The sequence below is a fragment of the Takifugu rubripes genome, chromosome 14, assembly GCF_901000725.2.
Source record: "Takifugu rubripes chromosome 14, fTakRub1.2, whole genome shotgun sequence".
NCBI classification, from domain to species: Eukaryota; Metazoa; Chordata; class Actinopteri; order Tetraodontiformes; family Tetraodontidae; genus Takifugu; species Takifugu rubripes.
Genome location: NC_042298.1, coordinates 13,935,319 through 13,955,688, shown reverse-complemented (window position 1 = coordinate 13,955,688; position 20,370 = coordinate 13,935,319). Strand labels below are relative to the sequence as shown.

At 42.2% G+C, this 20,370-nt stretch overlaps 1 protein-coding gene and 1 long non-coding RNA gene across 2 annotated transcripts; one reads left to right on the top strand and one right to left on the bottom strand.

The window, feature by feature from the left end:
- Positions 1-56: 56 nt before the first annotated feature.
- phox2bb (paired like homeobox 2Bb) lies at positions 57-3,253 on the bottom strand. Its single transcript, XM_003970657.3, has 3 exons — positions 2,677-3,253; positions 1,853-2,040; positions 57-1,707 (listed from the first exon to the last, which is right to left on the bottom strand). Exons 1-3 carry the CDS (start codon positions 2,915-2,917, stop codon positions 1,279-1,281), a joined length of 858 nt encoding a protein of 285 aa, XP_003970706.1. The 5' UTR covers positions 2,918-3,253; the 3' UTR covers positions 57-1,278.
- On the top strand, positions 2,763-4,089 carry LOC115252449 (uncharacterized). The gene is made up of 2 exons (XR_003890892.1): positions 2,763-2,893; positions 3,825-4,089. It is a non-coding gene; the product is annotated as an uncharacterized lncRNA (long non-coding RNA).
- The last annotated feature ends 16,281 nt before the right edge of the window (positions 4,090-20,370 follow it).

Sequence of the window (20,370 nt, the reverse complement as noted above, 5' to 3'; positions counted from 1 at the left end):
TGTGTTTTTTTATTAAAACAAAACCACACCTCATAAATAAAGAAAATATGCCTAATCCTGCGCTCTTAATTATTTATTAAATGAAAACACAACGAAGCCATCCGTATAATTATTATTTTTTTGTTTGTTTTATCATCAACAACCGTTTGAATGGTACACCTGGAAAACTATGTGCACATGTAGAAATATTTCCTTCTTAAATATAAGCATTCAATACCTACATATAAATAAATTTCGGATCCTGGACAAAACATATTACATGATGATCACAAAAAGGAATCGAAAAATCATTGTAAAATCAGACAAAGAGACAACATGCAAATTATATCGAAATAAATACAATGTTTGCATCCATTCCCCTCCAATACTCAAAATAAATTCTTCCGAGGGAATTTGAAAACACCATAAAGACTTGTATGGTCGCTCTACCAGGGAATATGGCCTATGGTTCAACTATAGGAGACAAGAATACGTATTAACACTATACAGTTTGAGCCACAAAAACACTGCCGTAGAAAGACACACAAAACATAGAGATTTACTGTCAGGTGAACGTTGCGGTACTTTGTGCCTTTTCCCCTCCAGGAAATAGTAGTTTATATTGATAAATTTAAAGAAACTAATCTCTCAACAGCTTTGGAAACAAACGAACAAAAAAAAAAAACGCCTGTGAAGAGGCTCCGAGATTCTGTCTACAGAACAGGGAATAAAGCCAAATGCGTCTTTTTCGGTGTTCGTTGTGTCAGATTTTTGATGGAGAATCCTCAGTCGAACGTCTCTGAAGCAGCTGTTGAACTGTGGCGCGTTAAATGTCGATGGCACGACGCGTTTCCAGCGCGCGAATGCCTCTCGGCCTAAAGTGTGGCCCCAGAGATGTTCACCTTAACCAGCCCAGTCGTCTGGGTTTCCTTCTTGCGTGGGACGCTTTGTCTTTTTCTTGAAACAAGACGAACATAGAATGTTTTGTTCTGATGCATGAATACAGTGACGTTTATGCTCACGTGATTTCAGTTCATGGCTGGAAACCTCTTGCCCATAGCACATGTTTTGAGAAAAAGTTTCTTTCTAAGACAATATGACTTGTCAGAATGGATATTTTTACAGCAACGGTGTCCACTGATCACAACGAACTGCGCGGTGCGAGAATAAAATAACAGCTCTCATCTTCTTTTTTTCAATAACTCTCCTCTCTCTGCGTCGGACAATTGCTTTTCAGTCTCCGGAAGACGGGAAAGCGATTCTTCCCCTCTTTGTTTACCTTCCCGCTGTGAAGATTCATTAGAACATGCTGGTCTTTACTAACGTGGCTTTGGCTCCGTTCTGTCTTTGCAAAGACGACAGTACACTGGCGAACGGCCCACCCAAAGAGTCCGGGATAGAGGTGATGGTGCCGGGCGCGGGAGCCCAGCCTTGGCTCGGCGCTGTCACGCCCATGCCGGCGGACACAGAGGTCTTCACTTGGTCCACCTGTCCGTTCCCGGTGGTGTTGACCTGCCCTCCTGTGGGGCTCGGTCCCCCGCAGTTGGAGGTGGGCACTGGGTTCGGGCCCGGTCCGCCTGTGCTGTCCGGGTCAGCAGATTTTGCGTCTTTGCTGTCTTCATCTCTTGAGTCAGATTTCTTCCCGGAGTTGGACTTGGCGGCGGCCGCGGCCGCTGCGGCTGCCCGCTCCTGCTTGCGGAATTTGGCGCGTCGGTTTTGGAACCACACCTGTTACAAATCAAGTATGAAAGTTAAATATATTGTATGCCTGAACGAAAGGAACTAATGCAAATGTTATAAATGTTGTAAATGCGCAGTTTGTGTGCCATCTTGTGTAACTGGAGCAGACTGGAGTCTGCTGGGAGCTGCGTACCTGCACTCTGGCTTCAGTCAGATCGATTTTGAGAGCCAACTCTTCTCTGGTGTAGATGTCCGGGTAGTGCGTTTCAGCAAAAACCCGCTCCAGCTCCTTCAGCTGGGCGCTGGTGAACGTGGTCCGGATGCGCCTCTGCTTCCGCTTCTCGTTCAGTCCGCCGTGATCCGTGAAGAGCTTGTAGGGAACTGTAAAACGAAAAAAAAGGGGCCACCGTGTAAGCATGAACAACATGCGAGTGTGTGTAGTTGGGATGTTGTCAAATGAAAGAGTCAAATTTGATTTTTCTTTGCGTGTGTGTGTAAAATCCGTTTAAGGATGCTCCAGTAATGCTTCCAATTGTATTAGGCATTTGATTACCTGTGGATTACTTCTGAACTGATAACGCTGCTGACCTGTGATGCGGTTAATTGTAATGTTAAACTAATTGTTGCTCCACGGATCGAGGATCAAGTTTGAAAACTTGTCATAATGTTCCCATCCGCGCCGCTTGTTGCTACTGTAACTCCAATTGGGTGTCAATAATGAGCTTTAGTCTTTGGTTATCTAATTATTTTCGAAGTTTTATGTCTCATCTCAAAGTAAATAAATTATGCCTATCATTTTGGCAGCTTAAGATAATTCTGTTGGCGGTTTTGGGTGTGACTGGGATAGTATAACCCCATAACCGAATTACGGCTTGCCTGCAATCGCTTCTAACGTGATAAATTCTTTCATTTGTGTAAGCAAATTTCGTTTGGTAAATACTAAACACATTTCCATTTTCAAATGCAATCAAGACGTCCTATAATACGCTGTGTTGAAGCTCCGGAGCCGCTGCTTACCTGCGGCGTAAGGGCTGCTCTGGTGGTCCCGCAGGGTTCCCAGGCTGCAAGACCCTGGCGTGAGGGACGGACAGCCGGAGGTAGCCCCGAAAGTGGTCCTGATGGGATTGTACTGAAACCCGCTGGCTTGACTGCACGAGCTGAAGTCCGCATAGGCCGATGCCAAGCTCGACGTGTCCATCCCGGCCATACATGACTCGTAGGCAGAGGAATTTAGGTAAGAATACTCCATTTTATACATTTGAGAAGGCTCGGTGGAGTTCGAAAGCTGCACTTCCCACGAAAAAACAGCCGAAATCTATCCCCCCAAAAAATCGGGTCGGAAGGTAAAAATTTATATATTAAAAGTAAAAATGAGGAGGACGCGCGGTCTGAGGACGGGGGAAAAAATGAACTGTTTGGTTTGAACGGTTGGAAGGAGGCTGGACGATGGGTAGATGTTCACTGCTCAGCGCCTGCTCCAAAACTGGCCTCCTTTATAGGAACCTAGCCCTGTTTTATGAAAAGCCCCCTAAGAGCCGCCTAGCCTGAGGTCTCTAGAGCATATAGTCCTCATAATAAACTTGGCTCTTTCCGCTTGGACAATAGCAAAGCGTTTGGTCTTATTGCTAGCGCTTTTTTACATGACAATAACTCATCAGTCTATTGGGCTGGCACTGGGGGCCCGGGCTGTCCAACCTCCCTATCATTGATCCCCTGCATCTCTAATTAGAATTTAATACCACGCCATTACGCACCCCTCCACCACCACCTCCACCCATCTACCATCCACCCCACTCCTCTCCAACCACCATCCTGCCCTTTAATTCAATCACACCACTTGGAAATAATGAAAGTTGGGTGACGATTCTCCCTGATCCAATTTTCTCCAAGCTTTTAAGCCTTTTAAGCGTCCGTATACCTTGGGCAGGATTTCACATAGTATTCCCCTCTGCCTCCTCTCTCTGGCCGTCTGCTCCGACTCTTTTCCCTCTCCTGCGCTGTAAAACCTGTCTGTTATTGTCGGGTACTTGAGGACGTGTTTTCGTGCTCGCGTATATTTTAAAATGCTTTTTTTTTTTTAAAAACCCACAGAAATAAATGATGGAAACTGACAAAGATAGGCGTTTATTGTCTTATATAACCACAATTCATCTGCTTTTTTTCAGGAGGCTGCTTGAAAGTAAACCTCTGGAACTGTCAACTTGCTGGCTAATTTTTCTCCTTTTCTCACTCGAACCTTCCGCCGCCAATCACATTTACAATGAGTCCATATTTTGTCATGTAGGCCTCCAGATATATATATATTTTGTCACGGCTTATTTTCATTTTGCGTCTAAATCACATTAATTTTGATGAATTTATTTAACCTGCACTGTTAAATCGAATATTTGTCGTTTATGGACCCTCATGTTGTGGATAAAATTAAAGTAATGAATGAAAATCAGGAATTTGGGTCATTTTGCACAGGAAAAGAGCGAATATGACTTTAATAATTGCTCTTTTGCGTGTTTTTGTTGCTAATCTCTGTTACACGTCCGGGTGTGTTTGTATGATTCAAATGAGTTTGTAATTGTCTTTATTACTTTCATTATTCCATTTATTTGGAAAATAACATCTTTGTAATGAAAGTAACGAACTGGCGAGGCAGTCTTCGGACCTCTTAGGCTCGCAATATTGGCTGAGTGGTTAATTTGGTTTGCGTAATAAGGTGAAGCGTTTTGTTTGCGCTTACACGGTCGTTGTGTTTCTGCTTTATTTTCAACTGGACCGAGTTCAAGTCCCGGTCGGAAGCTGCGGGTTTGTTCTCTGTCCAAATTATCTGAGCACAAAAAGGCGCAACAGGAATTCCATCGGGATAATCAAATTTGTTAGATGGGAGAATTTGCTTATCGTTGGTTGTTTCAGCGACGGACCTGCGCGTAAAAATAATATTTCCATAATGATCCTCGCTGACTGCAGCTGAATATCGGCTTAAAATTCTATCCCCATGACTGCACTTGTATATTTGACCACAGATATTGTGTTTTAATGCTCCGTATGTTTCAATAAGCCCCTCTCGTGTAGATTTGACCACAATATTCGTCTTAATTTCCTTAGAATTAAATCTTGAAAAGTGCAGAAGATCTGCGTGTTGAAATCAGATCCGCAGATATATTTAAGTTTGGCACGGCTAAAACAGTTTTTTTAAATGTCTGTTTGCTTATTTTAAGATATAACACAATTGTGTTAAGTAATGCAGAGATTATTTTTAATATGAAAAAGAAATTGTGACTTGGACAAGCTAAATGGTTTAATAAATTCAACATCTAAGGCTTCGTGAGGCAGTCCCTTTTTACCCGCATTAACCATCAATTATTTTTTCCACAATTGCTGACGTTTTGCAGTGTGTTTCTCCCTTTTCTCCCGTGTGTACATTGTCTTTTCAGAGATCAACGAGCGCAAAAAAGTCAATTCTCTCTGGACACAACCCGTTCCTATTATGTAAATCTTTTCTTTTTTATTTCCCCCCTTTCCACACACGAGCTGGGGACCCAAAAAGTTGTACCAAATGGTTAATTTGATTATTGAAACCAAAGAGCCAAATGGTCCACCATCCTCCCTCCACGCGTCTGGCGGCGAGAAAAGAAACCATCTTTGGGAATTAATCTAATAACGTTCAAAGGAACGAGCAGTCTTTTCTGATATTTCGCCGAGCCAAATACAATTACAGCTTTTAGCCATCAGTTTCTTTCACTGAAGCCGCGCTTTATTCTTGTGGTCTATAGTCCCTCCATCATAGTCCACCTGCTATTGGGGCGCCCTCCCGTTTATGGGCCAAACATCTTTTAATCTTTTGAGCTCATTTGGGTAGAAGGGGAGACAGCAATCTGAACATTAAATCCCACGCTGTTCTGTTTTCCAGACTTTGTTTTTAATCTTAACAGGTGCAAATTGCGCACAATTAAAGGTCCCTCAGTCGCTGCTGGTTATGCCAAACAGTCACATAATGAGCCTTTAAATCTAGGTAACTGGTAGTTAATTCGTAATTATGTGGCAAATAAGGGGCTTCAACCATATGCCTTCACTTAAATAAATCAGGAAAATGCAATGTGTGCAAGACCCCTAAATCCCCTGGCAAGTGCCGGACAATAGCCACAAGATGGGAGGAACTCCTCTCCATTTAGTGCGCACTATCGTTGCTCAGCAATATAGGAATGCGGGTCGACAGGAGGGACAAAAAGAGGAACAAAATGCCATTGTCTCTGGATGGATTGGATGGATCCACTCCCCTGAAAACGGCAAAGACACCGAGGAGGATAAAGAGAGAGAGCGCGCGCACGTTGGGAGGGTCTCGCTGTCACATTTCGCATACAATGTCTCACTCTTCCGCCCGAGGATATCCTACACTTATCAAAACGGGTATTAATAACATGTGGTACGAGGGAGGGGCGAGGGGGAAGATAAAAAAAATCATTTTGGGGATGCTCTCGTGGCGATTTAGTCTGATGTCTCAATTTGACAGGATGGATGAAGGAAACATTTTTCCTGATCCAAAATGAAAATGCCAGATTGCGTCCGTGCCAAAATAAAAATAAATCCGTTTTACCAAAATATACTGATATTTAGTGCTTGATTGTTGTATATTAGAATGGTTTTCAAGCTTGGCTGTGTGATATCGTACTATCGGGAGATGTGAATTTGAAACTTCTGAATTAAAGGTGCCTCAGTCTCTGCGTAAAAAGCGAACGGCGTTTCCAAGTGCACAGATGGAAAGTGACATCTGGAGAAGAGACTAAATCTAATTAAAAGATGTTCTTTTCTCTCTGTGTGTTTGAAATAAAAAGAAAAAGAAATGTAGCACACACACTAAAAAGTCTGTACGGTCCAAGACTCCAGTGCAGATTTGTCTGCAGTTAATACTGATGGCGTTTCTGACGCTTTTGTATTTCATTTATATCTGAGTTGTTTTGGTGAAAGAGACAAACCTGTTTGTCCCAAGGAAGGTCTGATACCCATGGGTAAATGGGGAATGTTTGAATACCGTGTTCTGAACACTTCTCACTGTCACATGTCACTCTTCTATCCCATTAACCCCGTTCTTTGTGATCCAGATGTACAGCAGCCAGTCCCGGCTCGTCTCCCCTGCCCTCTCCGGCCTGTCTCAGCCTTTCTCTGCGCTTCCCAAGTGACCAAGAGACCCAGCCAGTGGATTAACATAAAAATCTTATTCCGGGGGATAAGATTAGGAAACATATTACCCTCAAACGCGGCCTTGGCACGGGCGAAAGCCAGGCAAGGAATCAATTACTAAATTACTCCAACCTCTAAGTCGACATTAACGCAGAGAAATGCCATCGACCGCTTCTGAAATAAGATTTCGCAAAGATGTGATCATTAAATCACTTGCCAGTGTTCAAGAATCTGATTCATAAAATCGTCCGAAATGAGATGGAATTAAATTCTTATCGGAGCTCTTGTCATCGTTTCATCCGCGCACTGTTTAACGTTGGTCAATGGCCTTCATGAGATTCCCCCTGTAAATAAACTTCGTAATTGAATCGGCCTCTCCACGACACATTGTTTGGTTGTTATTAATTTATTGCAGCCGTGCGGGAGGATGGATGGAGGAGCGGCGTGCATGCGTGCAGGCCCCAGTTCTGGCTTAGCTGTTGCTGCCGCTGCAGGTTTTCTCTGAGCATTTAAATCCACGGGTGCCAAATTAAGCTACATCATGCTTTGTTGATCTGAAACATCATCTGTCATTTTTCCCCTTTTTTTCTTTTCCAGGGTCTCCTTCTTTTCACCCCGATGGGGTCAACCCATATTTTATTTAGCATGGTCTACTGGCATCGCCTCGACCCCCGCATTAGCAGTTGACAATTATTAGCCCCAGCCTCATAAATCAGCTGCGTGACCCGTTATTATTGTTGAATTGAATAGCTGTTGGGGAAGTGAGGGTCAGTGTCATTAACTCCCCCCCACCCACACCATTCCCTCTTCTCTACCCCACACCACCCTCGGGCCCCCTGAAGGCATTTGGCCCTCTATACAAGGACCTGCTGGCTAATAATGCCGTGTGGCCTTCCTTAAAGCTTAATCACACATGCATTAAGCGGCGGACAGCGGCCTATTGTGCGGACGAAGGTTTACTGGAATTAAGCGATTAATGGTCATCTGAGCGGCAGGCGACAAGGCGGCGCATCGAGAATGATGGAGCACTTTTTAATGTCAAAACAAAAAGGAGGGGGGCCACTGACCAGAGAGAGCAGAGGCGTCGGATTGAGAGGGAGGGAGGCGCGGGTAGCAATTACAGTAGGCCGTGCCTCACAATCCATCATAAAACGTCAAGTTCATTGTGAATTTTATTGATCATTATACATTGTAATGTTTATTACACCCCCGCTGCTACGGCATTAGAATATGCAAAAGTAGCCACGTGTAAACACCTGCTATCAATTCCTAAAGCTGCTAATTTGTCTCGCTCCTGCATCTCATCTCATATTCTTTTGATGCTTTTGTAGCTAAACACGTGGTACACTTGTGAGTTTAGCCCCACAGCCACCATCTGCATAAACCATCAGGCAGCTAATATGAATCATAATTTCCATATACATCTCAAGGAGACACTCCCAGAGCACAACATGCTCTTCACAACATGCTCTTCTCCATGTTATGACACATTAAATCTTATAACGCTGAAGGATCAAAAGCTTGGAATCTTACAATCTTACCCCTTCCCCCCCAAAGTACAAAATTGTGGTGGTGTTTAAAGCTCTAAAACAACATTTTTTTCTTCCAAATTATAATTGATTGCAGTTATCACACAGGTTGATAATCTGAGGCATACAAATGTGCGTGAGTGAGTATGGTTTTATTATTCTACCACTGTTTAGATTTTAATTTGGGTTATTTAATACAGTGTGTACACTGTCACCAAATGTTATGGTCAATGTCAATGATTGCCAACATTAAATAATTCTCTATACATATATTTACTGCCGAATGTCACATTGATGACATCATGAGCCAATGATTCCAGGTTGATCGACCTACACGAGAGCACTGTCAGATTTTCTGGGAGCATTTTCACAACTCCCACAAAGATCTGGTGCCTCTGTTTATCAGGTTTTTTGTGTTGAACTTCATTCATCTTTGACAATTGAGATCCTAACATCATCATCTCCATCCTCCCAAACAGAAACCTCAGATTATGGACCATGAGCAAGTCAACTCCTTTAAATTTCATGTCCACTCCGTCACTACTGCTCTTCCTCAGGAAAGTCATCCATATTGATGTCAGAGCGTGATTTATACTGCCACGGCTGCATGCTGACCAATGGAGGCGCCTGTTGATCAATCAAGCCTAATCTGATTGGATGGAATCCTTAAAGAACAGCCAGATGGGAGCCATCAGAGTCAGTCTGTCCACTGTTGGCTCTGATTCACTTCCTGTTCCCAGAAGGCAGCTCGCTGCTATCTGACGAATGATGCAGCGCTACAGAGCTGGAAGACGTGGAGATGATGTTCCAACAGAAATCAATACATGTGATTGGTGAGCTGGCTGATACGCAAAATTGGTATAATAATGTTTTTAACACTGTTGCCAAATAAATTGTGAAATACATGAATAATATATTTGTTGTGGCCAAAACAACTCTCATGCAGGCGGTATTTAGCCCTTCCATCTCCTCACTATAGGTTTAGAGTTTAAAAGAGCAAATTAATCTGCAATTCATTATTCTCGTAGAAAGGGGCTGGGCCACGCTAATAAAGAAGGTTCAAACTCAGTTTGCTTTCTCGGCACATCCATTACCGTGTGAGGTGGTTGTGCATCTCATTGACCTGTCCGGTGAGAGAAGCATGGCAATTATTGATATTATTAGGATTGTTTTAATTAGTGGTTCTCTGTTAGTTAACAAGCACAACTTTAAGGATGCTACAAGCAGACAGATGCATAAGGATTTTTAACTCTCAGCTGTAATTTGAGTTGAATTCCTGTTTTGGGTTGCATGTCTTATTCAACCCATGACTTTAGCATTAATCTTGCAGATATTTGTCCATCAGCAGTAGGTGAAAACATAGTTAATATGTATCAAATAAAATGAACGGTTAAGATCCGAATAGCTGTAATTTTACTCTCCTCATTTTAATGTGCTTCGTGATTCTAAATTATGTGACAGAGTTTTGCTGGAGACCTTGGCTGAGCTTTTGTTCCATCTTCTTTGTTTCTGCTCTTTCCTGTGTCTTTTCTCCTCTGCCTCCCCTGTTGAAGCTTGATGTGACAAATAGCTGGATCTGCACTTTTCTGCATCAAAACCAACATGCCCCTCATCATCGCTTGGTGCAAATTTGATCAGAACACATCCAGAATCCCCCAGCTGCCTGATGATGAATTGGCATATTAGTGACAATGCTTATGCATCAGGCCAGTGCTCTCTGGCAAATGACAGTAAATTGCTTCTCAGACAAATCTCTGGTCTGGGATTCTACTGACTACAGATAGATTAAACCTGCAGGGTTCCCAGGGGTTCAAGGAAACCTTGTCAAAGAAAGTAAATGTCCATAAACAACTCAGATATCAACAAGCTTTCTATTACATGAGTAATTTTCAGTTCTTATAAGCAAATAGAAGAAATTAAAGATGCCGGACAAGACGGTGGCTCTTTTAAGTCCCGTTAATGGTTTGAATGAAGCTACAGTGGCAACACAAACTTATCTGGAAGACACTTGGCTATAAATTAATCTTTGTATTTTACTTTGGTATATGAGTAACTTTTGTTATCCATAGATTCTCACTGTTGTGTATTTACTTCACTCTGTCACGTGTAACTTTCCATTGATAGAGTGAGCTTGGAAAGTCAGGAGCTGAACTTAGCTGTTCATATCGCTTTTATATGAATTATCGTCAGTGTAAGCTGGCCTAGATTGGCTTGGTCCAGGTCCAGATTGACACTGCAGAAAGAAAACCAATAGCCCAGGGCTGATATGGAGTAGCAGTGAGAAGACAGAGGAGCCGTAAGAGGAGCAATAAAGCTAATGTGATCAAAGAAAATGGCTCTCAGAATAGAGGTGGGATGAAAGCCACCCCTGGAATCTGGCTTTGCAGGACCTGACAGAGGTGACAGCATGATGAAGTTTCTATTGGATTTCCTAAGAGCACAGGCAAAGTAGCCCAAACCCACTACACCACTCATATGCTAGATATGAAATTGATTGGCGTTATGTGTTTATTGTATCTCTCTATATAAATAACATCACTGAGTCAATAAAAGTTGAATAAGCAAGTGAATCTTTTATTGGCTGTATTAATTGAAGTTTTACAAACGTCATTACACAGCTGTAATACCATTATAACGGATCATTAGCAATTTAGCCATGTGGCTTCTACCATGGAAGATATTAATGGATCAAACCTACATTTGAGGTTAATTTAACGATGTTAGCAAAGATGTTAATTTGATAATGCAGGTATAGCACCCATTTCCATGTGTCTTAAACATAGAGTATAAATAATCCAAAGATTTGGAACTGTTATTGAATGACTCCATGTCCTCATCACCTCAACAATACGGTACCTTTTTAATATATTTGGATAGTTTAATCTGAATATGCATTGCTAAAGGTTTTAGTTTCACATATTTTGCTGTTTAAAGATGGTGACGCTAGATGAAAGTGCACAAAGTCACTATTAGACAATATTAGTGTGTTTAACATCTGTATGAGCACATAATAATTTACAACCTAAACTGACAAATATAGAATTCAGTTTTAGCTAAAATGTAATATTACATAAATTACAATCATCAAATCGCTGCATCTCGAATTCCTGTTCACAATACTGTTTCCAGATTCCTCAACTTAGTATTTATTCATTTTAGAAAAATAAAAGCAACAGAGATCAGCATCCGAGAGATACGAGTGTTCTTGTTGGGTGTTTTGCCAATTTGTGTGTACAAAAGTACAAAGTCAACACCAGACACCCCCTCTGTCTAGGATAGCTATAGAACTTAGTGGTGCCGGGCACCTGTAACAGCGCCAGAGGTGACAATAAAATTGTGTTGAGGTCTTTTTTAGCTTCTATTCAGAAGCAATCACAAAATGTCCACCAGTTTGTTACCAGCAATTGTCCGCCCTCTCCTTTCTAGGCAGTGTTTACAGGTTTGCATCTGAATCAGGGGGCCTGAGCGCTTGGCCACGTGGACCAGATTGATGTCATTGTCTCGGCACACTGACCTTTGCTGTAATACCCACAGCAGACATCACAAACTCTCACATCAATTTAGCCCAATTGGATGTGGCATGTCTTGGCTAACTCAATTTGTGGAGAAATGCACCTGTCTCTGCCTTCCCTCCCTATAGATTTACTCAAGGGGAGGGGGGGGGGGGTTGCAGGGGAGAGAAAGGAATGGCTGTGGCGAGGGTTTTGAAGTTGAGCTTTTCCCATACCTCTCCCTAAAAAAAAAAAAAAAACAACCTCACCAACGTGCACATAAACACAACATACCAACTTTTCACTATTTCTTTTAGCTTTTACCCCTCGGCTATACTTCGCAGATGTAGCTTTTATGCATCAGTGCTCTCTCTGTGTTGGTGTGTGTCTGCGTGTGTGCGTGTGTGTGTGTGTGTGTTTTCCAACGTCTGGGCAGAGAGTCTGGGAGGAGCAGAAGGAGAGCCATTAGCCCAGCAGTAATCGCATTACAGCAACGTTAAAGGGGGATGTGAATTTAAACAGCCAGCAGAGAGAAGAAGAGGAAAACTTAGAGGTGTTATTGAGGTTGTTCATTACTCATATGCTCACAGTGTGTGTGTGGTTGTGTGTTTACATACCACACAAGGTCACTTTTGTATGCAGGATGTGCGCCAATACAGTACTGTGAATTTATGCAGCATGTTTGCATTAATGGCGGTCTTTTCATATGTGTTATGTGCAAGGTACGTGTGTGTGTGTGTGTGTGTGAGAGAGAGAGAGAGAGAGAGAGAAGGAGGAAGGGAGGGAAGGAGAGAGAGTATTTGTTTTATGCAAAGTGGCCGAGCTGTCAAAGATGAATAATACGTGTTGGGATCTGAGCATTAGGTAATGAGCATCGTGCTGTGAGGTGAGGCATGAGCTCTCCATCTGCACTCTTACTGTTTACTGGTAGATGCACACATTTGTTATACTATCATTATGAGGACCTAAACCCATTCGTTCTTAACCACAAATCTCTCCCAAAGCCCCAGTTTCAGTTTGCAAAGTTACGCAAAGTGCAAGTTAAGTCGTTTGTAATGACCGAAGAGGCTGCACACATTTGCAGCTTGGTGGGACCTTTCCCTTTTTCAGCTAATTGAATTGTTTTATCCCAACTCATCTGTCTTAAACGTGCGGACAGTTAAAGAAAGGATTTGCCAAAACATGCTCCCGGACATTAAATTCAGCAGATTGGAGAGAAATCCAAACAGCAGTCGCAGTGTAGCTAAACACTCGGATTGACCTGTGAAAAACTCAGTTCTACACCTTTCAGGTTCTGGATGAATACTCTTGCTCACTGTAAACTTTGAATCCTGAACATATGCTGGAAATTCCTTTTTGGATGTGTTAAAACAGGAACTCGCAACCAGACGATGGGCCATCTGGTCTTGTTAGGAGTCACTGAGCCATGCAGGTTTTCTATGGCTGTGTTACCTGATGTCAGCTCCTGGTGTGTTTTTCACAGGTTCAACATGTTGAGTCATATCAGTCATCATGCCTGTGGGCAAGAGAGTGCACGCTGGCTGGCTGCTTAGCTCCAGTGAGTCCGTGCACAAGAGGAGATAGAGAAGTGAGGAAGTCAAGAGGACACACATATAAACATTACCTGAGAACACCTGCTCAATTTCCACAGCTGAAGAGGTTGCAGAGGCGCATCTGTAGTCGTTCCTGTGATCCCTGCAGTTAGTGCACGAGGCTTTGGGCTGGCTGGCGGATCACTGAGTTGGGTCCAATTGGGTTAAAGTGTTCCTGACTGTAAAGTTGTTGGTTCTGTTTATTTCTAAAGGCAAGACTCCCGTCGTCTGGCCCTGGGCTGAGCCCTTCCGATCAAATCAGGAGGATTTTTTATTATTATTATTCTTATCTTTGATGCATTGTTGTTTAATGTTTGAAACTACATAATCTATCCTGTTATTTCAGTCACAGGCCTGTAAAATCTGGCAATCAAAGCCGTTTTATGATCAAGAATCAAAGTTTGAGCATTGCAACTTCTTACACTTTCCTTAAAATGCAAACATTTGCTTCCAATGCAAGAGAAAGTATTCCTGCATATAAACAAATGGGTTTTGGAAAACCAGTAAAAGGCTCACATACGCACTCACAAATGCATGTTGATGTTAACATTTGCAGGCTTTATGGATTTTCCCTGCAGTGGTATTGACAGAGGAGACAATAAGCCAGCGGGGTAGAGACAAACCTAACCTTACTATTCACTTAACATTGACTTCAGTGGAATCATCTGGACAACCGGGAGGAAAAGGCCATTCTACTCAAAAAAGAAAAGAAAAAAAGAAGTAGCACAAATGTCACAACATTTGTGTTGCTGTTTGTGCGTCGCGCTGGCGAATGAACTTATCACCTCAGCGTTTGGCTGAATTAGCTGAATTTTTAACAATTGTCAAACATTTTTCAAAGCAGCATCAAACGTGCTAACAAAGTACATGAATAAATGGCTCCCCTGCGAACTGCCACCTGATTATGGGGGAGTGCTTTTATCAGCCGAGGAGCAATGTTGGCAGGGGGAGCTGGCCCCTGACAGGGACCCCCAAGGCAAACTGATCCTAGGTGAAGGGACAAAGAAAGTTCAGTCTAAGAAAAGGCTGCTGAAGAGCCAGTTCCCTGATCAAGATAGAGCTTTGTGGAACAGCAGCAGAACTGCTTCCCCTGTGATTCAAACCCAGATAAGCAGATGATAAAAGATGCTGCTTCTAATCTAGTGTGTTCTACATGGATGTGTGATGAGCTTCTGATTTGCTGTTGTTCAGCCTTCGTTTTGCAAAATAACAAATTCATTGGATTCCAGTGAATTGCCCCATTTCGCAGCAGACGACGCTCTGCATCACCTGCTGCTGCTCTTTCCTCAGCTAACACAGTTAGCCACATGGTGCCACGTCAATACGGAATGTAAAACTGACTTTGCTTTAAAAAGTCAATTTCTGCTTTGTTATAGAGCGAATAGGTTTATGAAACAAGCTGATGTTTCCCAATTTAGGACGATTAGGTCCAAGCGCAGAAATCGGCACACTTGCGTCCTTCATTAAAGTTTGAATGACAGCTGTGTAATATCACGGCCCCTCGGGGGTTAACACCTGAACACTCACCCGTTACCAGAGCGTGTTTTTGCCCTCCTGTTCCCGACCAAATGTCCAGTCAGTGACCTATTACAGCACAGCCGCTCTGAATGACCCCTACTGCCCCCTAACACCAGCGCCCGTCCCTTTGCCATTCCTCGCTCGAATGCTGAGGCATCAGTGCTCCTGAGCACACAGTCCTGTAGCACCCCTGACCCCGCTCTGTCCCCCATTATAGAGCAGTCAGAAAGCTTTTAGGGGCTCCGGTAACGCTGAAAGATTGATGGCGTAAAATGGGGTGGAGGAGGGGGAAGAGCAGGTGGTTAAGAAGAGAATGTCCTGCTTAATGGGTTGCCAGGAATGTAATTCAATAATTATGAAAAGTGACTCAGGAGAGCTGGACGGAAGGATGGCTGGATGGCCACCGAGACGAGCAGGCGGCCTCCTGTACATGCCTCAGCATCCTCATCCTCAGGTGATCACAGCTCTTCCACTTGGCTTCAACACGACCAACTGTAAATCCCCTCTTAGACATAAATGACACTATACAGACATACTAATGAGTCACTTATGTTATATCTTAAATTAGCAGCAATGCTGTTATGTAACTGTAAAAAATAAAATCATTTGTTTTGGTTTGTAATAATAAATAAAAATAAAATAACTGATATATATTTTTTTTTTTTAAATGCAAATGCAGATTCTGTTTTTACTGATCATTTGGATGAAGATGCTTACTCCACCCTGTAACTTTAATCAATTTATATTTGGATCCTGACCTTGGGTCAATTTTGGCTTCATTAACATTGATTCAGAGAATCATAAATACCGAGGCTGTTGCCAAAAAAAAAAAAAAAAAAAAAAATTTTTTAAAAGATGTATTTTATTATCAGCTACAAATATATGAAGTATGTTACAATATATATACAGTAGATGTTTTTGATGGAATACAACTATACATTATGGCTGCCTACTCGCCTAAATAATAAACACCATCCAAATACTGTAATATATTTTATTACAATACTGATTTTATATAAATAGTTATATTTAATTTTTTTTTTTATTCAGTTAAGCTAAATTGTGCTCTATCAGAAGTGATTATCGTGACATTTCATGGAATAATAAGGGCTCCTGGATGATTTTATAGGTGAGTATAGGTGGTCATGGTGTATTAAAGGCCTCATCATTCAACCTGTAGTTAATAACTGCAACCATTCAAAGGCTGTGGAAGTTTTAATCCATTGAGAACATCATCTATAATGTTTCAGTCGTGATATACTGCACTAGAATACATAATGTTGGCGTCGTCCTGCGGCATCACAAATGAACGCAAATACAATGTGAATTTTGCTGTCACACGTTGTTTTTGGAGCCTCAGCTGCTCCCCACTGCACGAAAAACTGTCAATTTGACCCATAACCTAAAAATAAACTGATGCGAATGAAGAATATTTCCTTACGTTCACCACTAATAGGGCAGAAATTGTTATAATTGTTAAAAGATTAAAACCCGTCAACATATTCACCCGAAGCAGGTTTTCAAATGTATCGTAGTAATTAAGTGTTCAAATGGAACGGTTTTGAATGGAGTCATGCTGAAATAAAACCTCTGATTTAAGAGCATTGATCCCACCTGAAGGTAGATCAGCTGAAATTAAACTCTTCTAAATGGAAACATCATAAAATTAAGCATTTTTGTAATGATTCAGCTTAGCTGGCTACATCACAGACTAAAACTGGAAGCACGGCTGCCTGCATCACTGTAAATACTGAAATATGTGTTTACTGTTATTTCCCATTTGTAAATGTTTAAAATGCCAGAACCCCCGGCTGCGCCGCTGCTTTTTTTAAAATCATATTTGGGGATGGATTTCTTTAGCTGTCCCTGTTTACTGTCTGAGCCCCTTGATTGAATTAAAGGTATTGGTTTTCCTCAAACTCTGTGTGTCATCAATATTTCAGCAGAGCAGATGCAAAACACAGCAGATCTGCCACTCGACTCAAAGACCCTCTTAGTGTTTCCCTTTTTACGTTTTAAAATAATAAGAATCATTTAAACCGCAGGAAGATCCGTCCAGCACTGAAACAACGAAATGTTGTTTTTTGTTGAGATAACGGGAAAACTGCTGATTTATAGTTTGTTTTTTGCATTTGAAATGTGGCGTGATCATATATCTGAATTATGAATATAAATTAACTTTCCAGTATATGCTCAAAGGGGAAAAAAGATGTATAGAAGAAAAAACAGTGGTATTAGCATTCCTTCCTATTTCTTGGCAGCTTGGTAACAATGATATATTTATTTGCCGCACACTGCTACTGTTCCACTTGTCAATACACACAGCTTACTTACTGCCTTTAACTGGCTCACAATAAAGTACTTTCTGAGCAGGAGCACTATTTTGCAGTTTTGATGTGATTTACAAACTCTAGCATATACGTCTGACCTCTGTGTGCCAATAAATCCCTTTTTTCCAGTTGGTGAAAGTCTTCCCATCACTTCTTCCTCATCTTTCATCCACTTCATCCTCCCTCTCTCTACCCAGGGTCTACTTTAGCTCTATGTCGTCTTACTTTTGTTCCTCGAGATGTATTGATAATTTCCAGCAAAAATATGATTTCAGTTTATTCTACGGAGCAAAAAAATCTAATAGCTGAGCCCTCAATTCAATTGCGTTTTACCGGAGTGGGGAACAATAAACAGGGAGGAGAGCTCCGTTCCAGACGTTCACCATGAGATTATTGTTCAAAAGAAATCTGATACGATTACAGGAAGCAATAGATGATAATTACATCAGAACATGACTTTTCTTCAGCGAACACTTATATTCATCTGGGTTATGCATCGGCCCAAAACCTAAATGCGGCAACGCATGAGGATAAAATGGCCTGTGATCACACCGGAGACTGTAGGTGGGGCAGCGGAGGCGGCGCCTGCAGTCACCGGCAGGTCATGAGTCCATGCTTGACCCAAGATGGACTTTATAAAACACAATGGCCCACTGTCCCATCACAACCTGACAAAAGCTACAGTCTACAGGGAAAACAAAACTAGCCGCATCATACGTTCAGGAATGATAATATAACATGATAAGTTAAAAAATAAATACATATCAACACTTGAATTCATTATTTAATGCACGGGTTGGGATTTTCTTCAAATTCGGCCTGCACGTACAAATCAAAAATAAAACTAAACAGCTTCCACTGTAAATTTGATCTATGCTGTGTAGCCCTTTTTATATCAGTAATTTCCTGTCGTAACAATGTTTGATAGACTGGTTATGTGTGTTTTGCAAAAGGGATAAAATCTATAAAACAAAGTTAACCTTCATAGGAGGTCATTAGAACCTCTAAACTTGGAAGAAAGTGAAAATGCTCCGACTGGGCCTGCGTGCTGGTGCTGCTCCAGCACTGTCGAGTCAGTCAACTGGCCAAACAACGTCTAAAACCTGTGGAAAAGAAACAGCAAAACAAACAGAAAAACAAACTAATGACTCTGACAGCATGCCAGGGTCAGCTGTTTGGTAAAGCGCGAGCGGTGGTGAGCGCCAGGCGGTGAAAGATGACCACTTTTACAAAGCGAGACAATGCAAAAGAAAAATCACGAAACGGGCCAACTTTGATGGCCCCTGAATATATTGGGCACTCTGTCTCAGCTGTGTGTTGTGTGTGTGTCTGCGTGTGTGTGAATGTGCGTGTGCGTGCCTCCAGCAGCGGGTGGGGGGCAGTAGGGTTAAGTAGGATAGAAGGCACCCATACTTCAGATTGGCAGCAAGCTGCCGCAAGGATAATCTAATCAGGGGATGCAATTCAATTAGCCAAGGGTCTCTGGGGCCACTGAGCCAGGCAGCCGGTGGCAGTGCTGCTACCGAGGGGGCTGCTGCCTCCACTACCCGACACCCTGACGCTAGCCTCCGACGGGGGCCCTGGCCGCTCCGCATGAATGCAGATGAAATTTGAAATATGAAAATCTCCAATAATTTATGGAGGATGTCAGGAACACAGAGCCAAGCTGCTGCTGCTGCCGCCGCTGCTGTTGCTGCCGCTGCTGGCCAAGGGGAGAGGGGAGGGGGCGGAAGGGGGAGAGGGTGTTGTTTTTCTACGGAGGAGATATTGTCTTATACAGCTGCTGCTGTAAATATTGCCATTATGATGCATCTTACAGGGAAGTGTAAGAGTGCCCTAATGAGAAAACAATCCATGTTATTGCCATTTAAGTGCTTTCTTGTATTCTTTTTTGTCAAAAAAGTGTCAGTACGGTTGTTGTACAGCCTGTTCACTTGGAATATTTTATAAATCCAATGACCACATACAGTGAAAATGTTTGTTACTACTTCAGCAACCACCACGCAAGTCATTTGCTACATCAGCCTGATGAAATTTTCCTGAATTCGTTGCCCCGCTGGAGACATCGCTCAAGTCCATTGCTAGTTAATGTTAGAAGACAGACCGTTATATTCTAAGCAGGCACTCTTTTCTAGAAAGTGTTTTTGTGCTTTCTCAAGTTGCACCTGTCAACCCCACACTGACAAAAACACATATTATTTTGCTCCTGCTATGACATTCTCAGAAACATTAGCCTGGAAAAATGACGGTGGACTTGATTCAGTTATATAGCTGGAAGATGTTCACATAACTCGGGTTGTAGTTTGACATGTTTTGGCTTTTATTTTAGGTTTTTACTCAAACTTGTCTGCCCGCTTCAGTGAAAGAACCTGTCATTGTGCAGAAAGAAGCTAGTTTAAAGCTAACTTATCACAACAAAGGAAGACAGATCCTAGTGCTGGTGAGGGGTCTTTACATTATTACACTACATTTTGTATTGAAATAATCTTTTTTCGTTTCTATTTTTTACTGTTATTGATAACATAGACGGTATGCTGTATAGTGTGCTATAATTTATTTGCGTGGAAATTAGTAGCTAACGAGGATCATTTGGCAGAACTTGGTTTTGCGTGTCAGTCCTCAGACCTGTCTTTGTTTTTCACCCAGCTCGTGTGCAGACGTTACTCCTCCTCTGTGTGACGTGCTCGTCCTCAGGAGAGCTGATGAGAGCTGGAATAGTGGAGGATAGTGGGAGGAAGTGCAGGGGTGAGATACGATGAGATACAAGATGGAAAGAGAAACCAAAGAAAAGAAAGAGAGAGGAGAGAGAGAGATGCTCTTAGACAGATTATTGCTCATTAGAGGCTGCCTTGCACCACACCATTATGTCACGAGAAATCCTTTTTCATTTGCACAAATTTGCTTGGAATTTTTCTTATTTAGTCTGACCTCCATTATCAGACCAGGAAATCAGATTAGCCTATGATTATTCTATGGCTCCGCTTGCCAACATCTTCCCCCACCACCACCACCCATGCGTCCAACGCCAGTGGCTCAGAGTTGTCTTGGCCTTTTGTTAACCTCGGCCCACCAACAATGCACA

What these genes read in the sequence shown, in the direction of transcription:
- phox2bb (XM_003970657.3), bottom strand. Translation starts at nt 2,917, where the DNA reads ATGTATAAAATGGAGTATTCTTACCTAAATTCCTCTGCCTACGAGTCA. An exon ending in GAGCAGCCCTTACGCCGCAG is followed by an intron (nt 2,041 to 2,676) that starts GTAAGCAGCGGC and finishes TTCGTTTTACAG; the next exon opens with TTCCCTACAAGCTCTTCACG. An exon ending in TGACTGAAGCCAGAGTGCAG is followed by an intron (nt 1,708 to 1,852) that starts GTACGCAGCTCC and finishes GATTTGTAACAG; the next exon opens with GTGTGGTTCCAAAACCGACG.